The sequence below is a fragment of the Typha angustifolia genome, chromosome 7, assembly GCF_048772165.1.
Source record: "Typha angustifolia cultivar Huaian chromosome 7, ASM4877216v1, whole genome shotgun sequence".
NCBI lineage: Eukaryota > Viridiplantae > Streptophyta > Magnoliopsida > Poales > Typhaceae > Typha > Typha angustifolia.
In genome coordinates this window covers 1,681,726-1,693,264 of record NC_133245.1, presented here as the reverse complement: position 1 = coordinate 1,693,264, position 11,539 = coordinate 1,681,726, and the positions used below count along the sequence as shown (strand labels likewise).

The following is an 11,539-nucleotide window of genomic DNA, read 5'->3' as shown; positions in this document are numbered from 1 at the left end:
GCTTCGCTTAATGGGCTAAGTTTCGAGGGAATTTATTCTGGCAGTCTTATGTCCAAAGTATTCATTTAGTTATTCACGACGTCACTACGTGTCGGCTAGAATATCCGGTTACTTTTTCCCATAAAACGGCAAAAATTTATTCTAACCGCCGCTATCCCTAGTCCCAACTTCCACGCGAATAACTCCATTTTCCTACCCAATCGAGAGATCCGATCCAAAACCATGGGGGAGGTCGAGGAGGATGCGGAGGAAGGAGGGGTTCCTGCCTCGTCGTCTTCCCCAAGCCCTTCTCCTCCTTCCTCTCGCCCTCGGCTCACCGTCCTCCCCCTCATCGCCCTCATCTTCTACGACGTCTCCGGTGGCCCCTTCGGCATCGAGGACTCCGTCAGAACCGGCGGCGGGGCCCTCCTCTCCATCCTCGGCTTCCTCATCCTCCCACTTCTCTGGTCCCTCCCGGAGGCCCTCATCACTGCCGAGCTAACCGCTGCCTTCCCGTCCAACGGCGGGTACGTCCTCTGGATCCACGCCGCCTTCTCCTCCCCCTTCCTCGCCTTCCAAGAGGGCTTTCTGAAGTGGATCAGCGGAACCCTAGATAACGCTCTCTACCCCGTCCTCTTCCTCGATTACCTCCGCCACTCCCTTCCCTTCTTCTCCATTCCATTCGTTCGAAGTCCTACCCTCCTATTGCTCACCGCGGGGTTAACTTACCTCAACTACCGCGGCCTCCACCTCGTCGGCATGTCCGCCATCGCCCTCACCGCCTTCTCGCTCTCCCCCTTCCTCGTCCTCGCCCTCCTCGCCGCTCCACGGATCAAGCCCTCGCGCTGGCTCGCCATAAACCCTAGTAGCATCGACCTCCGCGGCTACTTCAACAGCATGTTTTGGAATTTGAATTACTGGGATAAGGCGAGCACGCTAGCCGGGGAGGTGGAGAATCCTAGCCGGGCGTTCCCGAAGGCAATATTTGGGGCAGTCGTGCTTGTTGTCTTGTCGTATTTGGTGCCCTTGCTTGCGGGAACAGGGGCGCTAGATACGTCGACATCCGCGGAATGGACGGATGGGTATTTCGCGCAGGTTGGGATGGCAATCGGGGGTAATTGGCTCCGGTGGTGGATTCAGGCCGCGGCGGCCATGTCAAACATGGGGTTGTTCGAGGCAGAGATGAGTGCTGATTCGTTTCAATTGCTTGGGATGAGTGAGATGGGGATGTTACCCGCCATTTTCGCTTCCAGGTCTAAACTACTCTCCATCTCTCTCAATTTGATCTGAATTGCAAACAAATTATTGCCTTTCCTTTTAGTTATTTATTTACTTAGAAGTTGACTGCAGTTATAACCGTACTGTTAATTGTTGGTTGAACTACGTTATTTTTTTCTATTCCCTCGAAGAAGATTTGAGAGGATTGATATCAAACAGTTTTAGGTCATTTACGGATTTTGTATATTTAGTATTATCTTCACAGATTTATTTGCAATTAGACAGGATTTTGATTGAAATTATACCTTTGTAGATCAAAGTATGGAACTCCGACATTTAGCATACTGTGCTCTGCAACTGGGGTGGTAATATTGTCATGTATGAGCTTTCAGGAGATTATCGAGTTTTTGAATTTCTTATACGCATTGGGAATGCTTCTCGAGTTTGCAGCTTTCGTAAAACTCAGGATAAAGAAGCCTGATCTTCATAGGCCATATAAGATTCCAGTGGGGACATTGGGGGCAGTGATTATTTGTATGCCTCCTACAATCTTGCTTGTTCTTGTCATGTGTCTAGCCTCGGCAAGGACGTTCATTGTGAGTGGAAGTGTTTTGGTGTTTGGGACTCTTCTGTATTTTGCCATTGAATACATGAAGAATAGGAAGTGGATTTGTTTTATTCCAGCACCTGTGCCATCTGAGAGAGATTTTGGATCTCTCCCGAAACAAAATCAGGAGGTTGCTGATGAGGCTTCTGCAAGTCTTCTGCCAGACCGTTCCTATGCTAAGGGAGAATCATAAGAAACTTAAATTAGCTTGGAATGGGTCTTCTGTTGAGATAGATGGAATATGTATAAACAACAAACAAGCACAGAATACTACTTTGTGACATTATTATTCACGTCTAATACACCTGTTGTTGTAAATATGAACATTTTATTAAGTGGAATCCAACATTAATTCAATGTTATACATTGAGGTTCTACTAGCTTCCTGTTTGTGCATGCTAGTTGATATTAGATTACTCTAGATTTTTAAACTTTTGATCTTCATGACATCCTCCTCCTGGCTGTTAAGCACTGTACTACTAATTTTCTTTTTCTAACTTAGATTCTTTTTATCTTAAGTATGCTTATTCTCCTAATGTGAAGATTATTAGGCAAGTTTTGAGCTAAACCGTCTTTTACAAATACATTTAAAGATAGCAGACGATGAGAATTTAGGGCTCCTATCATGAGCAAAGGTGATGACAGAGTCAGTAGAAAGATCATTAAGATTAGATTCAATATATCCAACTGTGCAAGAATAAAGAAACCGATGGTGGAGAAGAAGAAAGAAATGAAATTGGAGAGACTTATTTGTATTAGATTTTATTTCAGTAATTTGAAAAATGACCGATGATGATATGTTCGGTAAGCCTAAATCAAATGCATGTGGAACAAAAATTCTATTCGATTTGTGTTCCATAAGAAGATATGCTATTGCAAAACTTTCTTTTACAACGTAATTTTGGATATAGAAGAAATAGATAGAAGCAACTTCTGGGAGGACATGGACAAGTATTAGCAGAATTGTAGGCTTGATGTCCACAACTGAAGTTTATTGCATATACTGCTCTTCAGAAGCTTTATTTGAAAGGTGAATAAATATTACTACTTGCATAGCTATTTTCTGGAATCTACTGGTAGATGGATTGTGTGGGTCATAGTATTTTTTGAAGTTGGCGGAGAATCTTGGCAGGTTGTGTTTGTGCAGGCAGGCAATCATCCTTGTCATCAGCAACGGTAGATGGTGTTGCTTCTCTTATCTTAGATCGTGGCTATAAACCTATATTGGCGTGTATCACAAAATTCTATCCCTTGTCTTTGGTCTTATCTGATTATTGTACTCTGTTCGTGAAAAGATAAGTTGTCCCATGATTCAGCTGGAGGAAGCTATGCAGAGTTTATGGTTAGCACTGTTCTACAGTTACCAAATATTGATTAAAAACTATGTTAATCTTAAACATGGTTTAGTCTCTTCTCCCTTGTAACTCCAAGTCGGAATAGAGAAACAAGGATACATAATTTGATATTCATGGTATTAATTATACTATATTTCAATAGTGTTTGGTTAGAAATCATAAATAAGAGATCTCTAAGTTATGATTAGGGGATCCTTATTTTTTAACCAAATGAGTTTGATATGCAGCAGCTTATGACTTACCTTGATGTGGTTATCAGAAGAGAGGTTTTATTGCTAAAATTGTGGCATAATGGTTTCTAAAAAAACAGTACATGAACCCTCACCGGCATCTTGATTCAATTGGGAATTAAAATCTTCAATTCATGAAATGTAGATGAAACTTGGTCATTTTCATCACCTGAATTAGTTAGTATACATAATGGTAAAGAAACGAAGCCACAGTGTGTGGATGCAGCTCGTTTGCGTACTCATTTTACCACGTTGCCAAATGGTGTAAAGACGTGCATAACAACTCTTGGGTGCATTAGAGAACACTTCAAAATTTGCTTCAAGTCCAATTAACTATCTGATCTCTCTGTCTCGAGATTTTTGTGGCTTCTGGCAGGAAATTTTCTTTTCCTGTGATGTAAATATACTCCACACTGTTTGTTTCCTGCTTGATTTTCTCTTCTTACTTTCCTATGTTTCTTTATGCAACATAACAGAAGTAGGAGAAGGTGGTCATTGCTGTACTGCAAGATGAACAACATCATTAGCCTGGATATATCTATTGTATTTTCCCATTTATTTGATCGTTGATCTAAGTACATGTCGTGATATATTTTACAGTGTAGATTGGAACAAAATTAAACTCTCCTCACTCTATTAGAAGCTGCGGCAAAAATTAAGGAGTCTGGTCCACTCCACAACTCCAACCCAAGCCGTTCCTCGAGTCTTTCCCGTATTAATGGGGATTTCGGATTCCGTCTTCCTCAGCATCTCCCACATCACGCGAACGTCCTCGTACTCGCACGCCCTCACCTCCTTCCGCAGCTTCCTCAACCCTGTTCCAGTGCAAACCATGGTTAATATATCGTCTTACTGCTACGATTACTTGGTAATCAGATGGTTAATTGCCTGGATTTAGGACTTATTACCAGTGGTGGTTCTGGCGAAGCGTAGAGAAGTGGCCGCCCAAACTCGCCTTATCGGGAGCAGAATAGTCTTATTCCACCACTCTATCCCGCCGCATTGAGTCCCGCTGCTCCTCCTCCTCCTCCTCCTCTGCCTCCTCCACTTGGACTCCAGGTAGCATCCCTCTCTCATTATTCTCTCTTTTATTCAACTTCCACTGCTCTCGGCTTTCATGACACTGCTCGTCTTAAATAAACTGAGGTCACAATGGCTGTCGATATCTCCACGAGTTGTTTAGATACCTGCGTGGTTGCGTACAGCTGTGCACGCGATGTTGCCGCGTGAGGTCGATCGTTCGTCCGTTCCTTCGTTCGTTCGTTCGTTGGTGTTTGACCGATGGGTTCCTGTCGCCATTAAATGATCTATAGCAAGATGAAGCCAGACGTTGGCGCTTCTTTTTTTTTTTTTATAGTTGCGTACTGTCTCATTCACCTCCCCTGGAAAGCCCACCACAAAATGGGATCTGTTCTTTATTGATGTATGAAACAAGACGATTTGGAAGTCAAAGCCTACCACGAGTTTAATTTCGTTTAGTCCAATTGTGATAAATTTTTTTTTTTATTTCCAGTCCAAATCCAAATCCAAATCCAAATCCACTGGCTCAATTTCAGATTTGTCTTGCATGGAACATCTTATTTTACTACTAGAAACATTGAACCTTGAGAACAATATCTTTCATTTGCTTCCTTTTTCCTACTTCTAAGTCTATGAATTGCTTAAAGGTTATTTGTTATCGGATACTATGTTTTTCATCAGCAAAAGCTAGACTGAAGTTTTCCGGATGTGTTACCAGAGTTTATTTACATTTCTCAGTTAATAATGTTAGCTTATATCCAAGTTCTTGTGTTTATGCCATTTTGCTTGGAATAAGGTTTTAGATTTTTCTTACTGTTATTTTTTTCTTCGTTTTCTTGCTGTTAGCTTTTGGTTAGTTTAAAAAGTTAGTATATCACGTATAATTATTCAAAAATATCAATCCAACTCTAGTAGAATTGGCTCTTAAGTATTGATTTTAATTGGTGAAAATAATTATTTGGTGGCTCGGCGACAATTTAGAGTAATGTCTAAGTGACATTTAGTTTACCGATGTATAAATTTAAATTATACGGTTTAGTATATTGGATAAATTTTGGTGAAGCTTAATTTATTCTATATTTAAGGAGAGTTAGTTTTTTGCTTAACATATATCTAACTTTTAGACTCTTGAATAATAAAAGAAAGATAATTATTCTAAGATGCAAAGTGATAGATTTGCTCTCTCTTCAGTACTAAACCTTACCAGTTTGCCCTCTCCAGTACCAAAACATATTTTGCTTAAAAAATATTATAGTATACTTGATAATATATTAAAATATATTTGTAAGAAAAAAATATTTTGATATCAGATGTTTATTTTAATGGTATTTATATGTGTTAAAAATAATGGTGAATTGAGTCAAATTATTTTTGGCCAAGAATTCTAAAAATAAATATAAGGAGATAGTATAATTAGTTGTAAAAATAAAAATATAATTTATATTTAATTTTCAACCTATTTCATATCTTTCTACAAAAATAATAAAATAATAAATATAGATTTATATCAAACTAAGAAAAAGGTAATAAAATTAATTTAATCATTTTAATTTATTATCCTAACTTTCTCAAGTAAACATCATCTTATTCTATATCTTATATCATTTTTTTAAATTTCTAACAAAAACTTGGGATAAAATTCTTTCTTTTATCTCAAATTTTTCTAATAATGCAACCAAACAAGTCTTTAGTTCTCTTCGGGATAGTTTATATCATCCTCTACTGTTGTTGAGATTAAATATACTTTTTGTTGTTGTTGTTGTTGTTGTTATAGAACGAAAATGATATGACACCACCATATGGATAGCAAACAAAGATGTCACAGCAACAATTCTCTTATCCACATATGCGAGGTTTTGATCGATCCACTATACCTTTTAAAATATAACATCATTTTATTATAATCTATATCTCTCCATCAACAAATTTCCTTCTATTTTACAACCGCCCATTTAGGATAATAATATACTTTCCCACTGGGTGAAAGCTGCAGGACTTTTCTGGAGGTTAGATAGCAAAGGTTCTTTTCCCAAGCATAATTACAACCGAATCAGTATCAGTAGACAATAAAGCATGTAGCTTATTTTTTTTTATTATTATTATTATTCCAATCAAACAACCCTCACATTTCTTTTAAGCCTTCCAAAACTTACATTCTTCTTCCCCCTAATTGAATACCGCGCAGTTCCTTCGGATGTTACCCTGAGACCCGGTTTTGACTCCGACCCGGCCCAACTTAGTGATGGCGGTGATGAAGGCCTGCCGGAAAGCGGGCTCGCTCTGGGCCCAGGCATTGACGAGGGGCCGGGAGCGGAGGTCGGTGAAGAGGACCTGGTCGGAGGTGAAGAGGCCCATGTTTTGCTGCAGATTCCTGTAGTACTGGGAGTCGAAAGCCCTGGGAGTTCTGGGATCCATAACAACAGCCACGTTAGGGTTCACGTTCCGGGGACACGCCGACTGCAGCTGGGCCGCGTAGCCAGAGTTGAGGGTCGGATCCACTGGGTTTCCTGGGCTGAAGTTGTAAATCCGGTTCGAGAAAGATCCGCAATGCGAGAAGCCCACGGTGTGAGCCGCTGCACGAATTAACTTTTATTAAGTGCTGTTTGTTGCGGGTCTAACTTTTCTTCTACTACTTCATAATTGATTGTTGGAGAAGGGACGGCAGCGTGCAAGGAAAGCTAGACTTGAATAACAAAGATGATGATGATGATGATGATGATGATGATGATGATGAATCTTGTTGAGTAATTATTTCCATGCTCAAAATTAATGAGACAAAATAGAAATAAAGTGACGCCCATAAAGTAATTTGCTAAAAGACAGATATAAATCACATAAATATTGTCGTTGTTCTGTCCTTATCATTTGTTCGACGAATGTTAAGTATGGGTTAATTAAATACTTAATTGGTGCTTATCTTAACGGACCGAACTTGACCTGCTACTCTTATTTTATCCTGCTTCCATAATGTCTTTAGTCGTATTTGCATGAAGAATAATACCACGTTACTCTTTTTTTTTTTACTAACTCTGTATATATACATGCACGTAGGAAACGAGCAGCAAAAAGGGACAAAAAGGTCTCAGTCGTGACAGGTCAGCTTGCTCTCAGCCACCCAATTGGATCGACTATCCTAATTACCTATGATATAAGCATTATCCAGTCAGTAGATTTGTACGCATGGAATCCCTGCTGCAGGAGTTACCTACAACTATAGTCAGGTGCTTAATTGGCATGCATCCCATTCATTGCCAACCACATGTATGAGGAATTACCTGAGAGAGCGATCATATCGGCCTGTGAGAGCCCATTAGCAGCGAACATGGAGGTGAGCTGGTCCAAGTTGAAGGACGGCGGCGGCAGCCTTCCGCTTACGCTACTCGCCGTCGAGCTTAATCCATCCAATCTCCCCAATTCCACCGCATAGGATGGCCCACCAGACTGTTGGACCGACCCATCATTTATTACTCGAATAAGCACGATTATCAAGGCAAAGCTATCATGTGGATATATAGAGAGTTCGATCAGAGATAAGTGTACATACAAGTGCTATGGTGTCCCGAGTAGCCATGGTGAGGATATCCGCGCAGGACACCTTATTCCTGCACTGGGGGACGGCGTCAACGGCAGCCTTGGCCCGGATAACTGTATCGAATCCATCTCCGGCCAGGGATAAGTTGATCGGGTGGTCCTTCTCGGCCGTGTTATTCCCCGTCGACGCAATGATCACCGACGCATCACATCCCTGTCGCATAATTATATACACGTCATGACCTCCACATACATGCATATATATATGGGCCGGATATTGCATGAATAAGGAGCTAGACGAATAAGTACCTGAACAAAGCAGTCATGGAAGAATAGGCGGATAGTGGCGCCGACGGCGATGAAGGTCTCCTGGACCTTCTTGGTGACGGCGCTCCTCACGATGTTCTCGACGTTAGGGCAGACGTTGGCATAGTAGTTTTGCCGGAGTTGGGCTGAGCACAGAGGAGGAGAAAGGCTAAGGAATAAGAAGAGTACTAGGAACGAAGCCATCCTAAGGGCACCCATATTATATCTATGAGTACTAAGAGAGGAGGTATCTTAGAATGGAGGCCAGGGATTGAAGATTGGTTGTTAGAGAAGAGGGGACCCGAGCATTTATAGCATGGGAAATGAAGCCGACTTTAGAACTACGTTACTCTGATGCTGCAATAAAAAAAAAAGAAGCTTTACTTGTGTTTCTGCCATTTGTAATCTTAATTTGACCCTACTTGGATTAACTTAAATAGCCTTTCTAAACATATAATTATAATAATAATAAATGCAAGTCCATTTTACACATACCGTTTTTTTTCATAAAATCACTAAAACAGACAGGGTGTTGTGATAGGATGATGCTATAAATTAGAAGGAAATAGTGATGTGGGAATAAATGGACAGGCCCATTTGTCCATGGCTTACAATGTGGTAAGTTGCCCCCACTAACAAACTTGCATGTGTTCCACCAATATACTATCATTATTGATCACAATCATATAGCGTAGGTAGATAGAGACGATTGTTTAATGACCCACTAATTGATGTAAAACATAGATGGAGATTTGGTAGAGAGAGAGAGAGAGAGAGGGGGGTCAAGATAAGGCAGCTGTCCATCACCCCCCTAGAGCAGTAGTAGTAGTTGGTATATAGTGGTGGTGGTGGTGGGCAAAGGGGATAATTGGAAAGAGAGGCAGCTTCCAGTGGGTTTCATGTACAGAGAGTTCTTGATTGGCTTTATGATTCTATGGATGCTTCTCTTCTGGGTTCAATTGACATAAATAAAATAAAAATAAAAGAGAAGACCTCCATGTTTGAACCTCTAGAGTCAGCAGAGCATCAGAAAGAAATCTTTCCATCTCCAAGACTTTTCTATTTTCACTAGCATATTAGTTAATGATAATATTAGAATGTGTCACATTTCAATACTATGTATTGTGGAAGTTATTGGACTTTGGAGTGCCACTTCAACATCATCACTTTATGGCAGAAGATTTTGATGATATTTGCAATTAAGGTCACCCACTTGCTAGGGTTTTGGGCCAGCCCAATAAGATTTGAAGACCCATAGGCCCCATCCAGTTTCCATCTTAGAGCAACGTCGCTGTAAACTTTGTATCAAAATCAAGTCTAATCATCACTTACTTTGTAAGCCGGCAAAAAGAGGGTGGCCCAAAGCCAAAAGAGGCCCATGGCCCACCAAAGATGAGTAAACCTAAAGTCTTGTCATCCAAAAACAAAAAAGATACAATAATTTAGTACAAATGTGTGTGTATGTGTGTGTGTGTCCCACATTTGAATCAAAGCTACAAGTAACTTGTAATCCCCTTATAACGATCCAATCCCCAACAGCACAGGAACTACATTAAATAAATAAAGGAAGAGGGGCACATAGAATGTCGATGCTTTAAGGTACAACAACCTGAGGTCATTTAAGCCATTCTTTTGAGAAGCCATGAATGAGATATATAAATACATATATATAGACACACACAGAGAAAGAGAGAGAGAGAGAGAGGAGCGTGATGGGCTTCACACCACAAGAATGAAGCTTGGGGCGTGCCCTTTAAGTATACGGCATTGGATCCAATACTTAGTGTGAGCGAGCTTACGAGGCGAGTTCTTTTCTACGTTACCTTCCTAAACTCATAATAATAAATACAATATAACAGTTTGATACATAAAAGTATAACATAAACAAAGAACGGCCTTGATGAATTTATATAGCCTTAATAGTTTCGCTACAATAATAATAATAATAATAATAATAATAATAGGCCAATCATGTTTGAGAACTCATGACCACCCCCTCCTCCTATATATATGCATAACATGTTAAGACTAAAAAGATTTACTGTGTGATAATATTATTTAAGTTGATTTGAGCTACCATATACATATCAAACCATAATATTGTGATAATTACATCATCCATTTGTAATTTATTGGTCGTCTCCTAGTCTAAACTCGTTGTTATGATGATATCTAAGTAGGTGTAGAAGGGACAAAGAGGAGACCTGCAGCAAAATTTCCAAACATCGATGTACTTTTTCTGAAAAGGTTGGTGCTGAAAATTTTACTAGGTTTAGCCCACGGAGTTATAAGCATGCGCTTAGATTCCGATGCCTCTCTTAATTTAATTTAATTTAATTTAATTTAATTACTTATTACTTATTATTAATCAGCCTCATCTACTTCCTAATGATGATGTCACGCTACTCCTGCTACTAAATTTGAATTCAATTCCTCCGGATATATTGCTGCTCGGAACGAATTCAAATTACGCACACACACGTTGTTAGTGTAACGACGCTCTTTTAATTTTTAATTGTAGGACGATTTAGGACCTGATATAAAAATGTTATATGCTTTAAGATAGTCAGTCAGTCAGTCGGACAGACAGCAAATATAAAGTAACTGCTTAACGCCTAAAGTTTTAATCAACAAAGCCTTTCTCCCGTTGTATGCCGAGTATTGACTCGCTAATCTCTTTGTAATCAATAAGTTAGGTGGGACCCATAATTGTTATTTTTAAAAAAAGAAAAGGAAAAAAGAAATGCGCCTTTGGGCCCACCTCTCGTGCTTTTGGGTAACCCCGCGAAGTGGGGCCCGCGGGCTCGTACGACTGCTGCTCCAATCACCGGCAACGCGTGCACCGATGTCGGCTTCGCTGGTCCCTTTTTGAAGTCTACCGGAGGTAATATAACTTTAAGCTAATTTTCACTTAGGCCCCTAAACGATCACTTATTATCGCATCTGCCCATAGGAATACCAATTTTATCCCTCTTTAACGCTTAAGCTTGAGCCAGATATTTAAGGGCATTCATTTCCTTTCGGATAAATAAGTAAATTTATCTTGGAATAGTTGAAGATATAATTTATCCACGTAACCTCACCACCACATGTGAGCTCCAATGATGCCCAAAACCAAACATCTCTTTTTCTATGACGCACAAACTTTGTACCCCATCTCTCCACTCCATTACTTGGATTGAGTGAGTCCTTTGAGCTTGTTCGTCCTATGCCCCTCTCTCTCTCACTCTCTCTCTATATGCTTTGCCCAAAGTAACACTTGTCAGTAACACCAAGGACAAAATTAAGCCTTT

At 40.1% G+C, this 11,539-nt stretch overlaps 2 protein-coding genes across 2 annotated transcripts; one reads left to right on the top strand and one right to left on the bottom strand.

The window, feature by feature from the left end:
• The first annotated feature begins 143 nt into the window (after positions 1–143).
• On the top strand, positions 144–2,166 carry LOC140762852 (probable polyamine transporter At3g19553). The gene is made up of 2 exons (XM_073100823.1): positions 144–1,232; positions 1,511–2,166. Exons 1-2 carry the CDS (start codon positions 223–225, stop codon positions 1,995–1,997), a joined length of 1,497 nt encoding a protein of 498 aa, XP_072956924.1. The 5' UTR covers positions 144–222; the 3' UTR covers positions 1,998–2,166.
• Positions 2,167–6,465: 4,299 nt separating this feature from the next.
• Positions 6,466–8,571, bottom strand: LOC140761896 (peroxidase 51-like). The gene is made up of 4 exons (XM_073099418.1): positions 8,250–8,571; positions 7,954–8,154; positions 7,685–7,850; positions 6,466–6,982 (listed from the first exon to the last, which is right to left on the bottom strand). The coding sequence occupies exons 1-4, from the start codon at positions 8,463–8,465 to the stop codon at positions 6,576–6,578; spliced, it is 990 nt and encodes a 329-aa protein (XP_072955519.1). The 5' UTR covers positions 8,466–8,571; the 3' UTR covers positions 6,466–6,575.
• Positions 8,572–11,539: the final 2,968 nt, after the last annotated feature.

Excerpts from the sequence above, each read along its gene's own strand:
- LOC140762852 (XM_073100823.1), top strand. The coding sequence starts at position 223 with ATGGGGGAGGTCGAGGAGGATGCGGAGGAAGGAGGGGTTCCTGCCTCG. Across the intron at positions 1,233-1,510 it reads CCCGCCATTTTCGCTTCCAG|ATCAAAGTATGGAACTCCGA; the intron begins GTCTAAACTACT and ends ATACCTTTGTAG.
- LOC140761896 (XM_073099418.1), bottom strand. The coding sequence starts at position 8,465 with ATGGGTGCCCTTAGGATGGCTTCGTTCCTAGTACTCTTCTTATTCCTT. Across the intron at positions 7,851-7,953 it reads CTCGGGACACCATAGCACTT|TCTGGTGGGCCATCCTATGC; the intron begins GTATGTACACTT and ends TCGGTCCAACAG. Across the intron at positions 6,983-7,684 it reads CGATATGATCGCTCTCTCAG|CGGCTCACACCGTGGGCTTC; the intron begins GTAATTCCTCAT and ends TAATTCGTGCAG.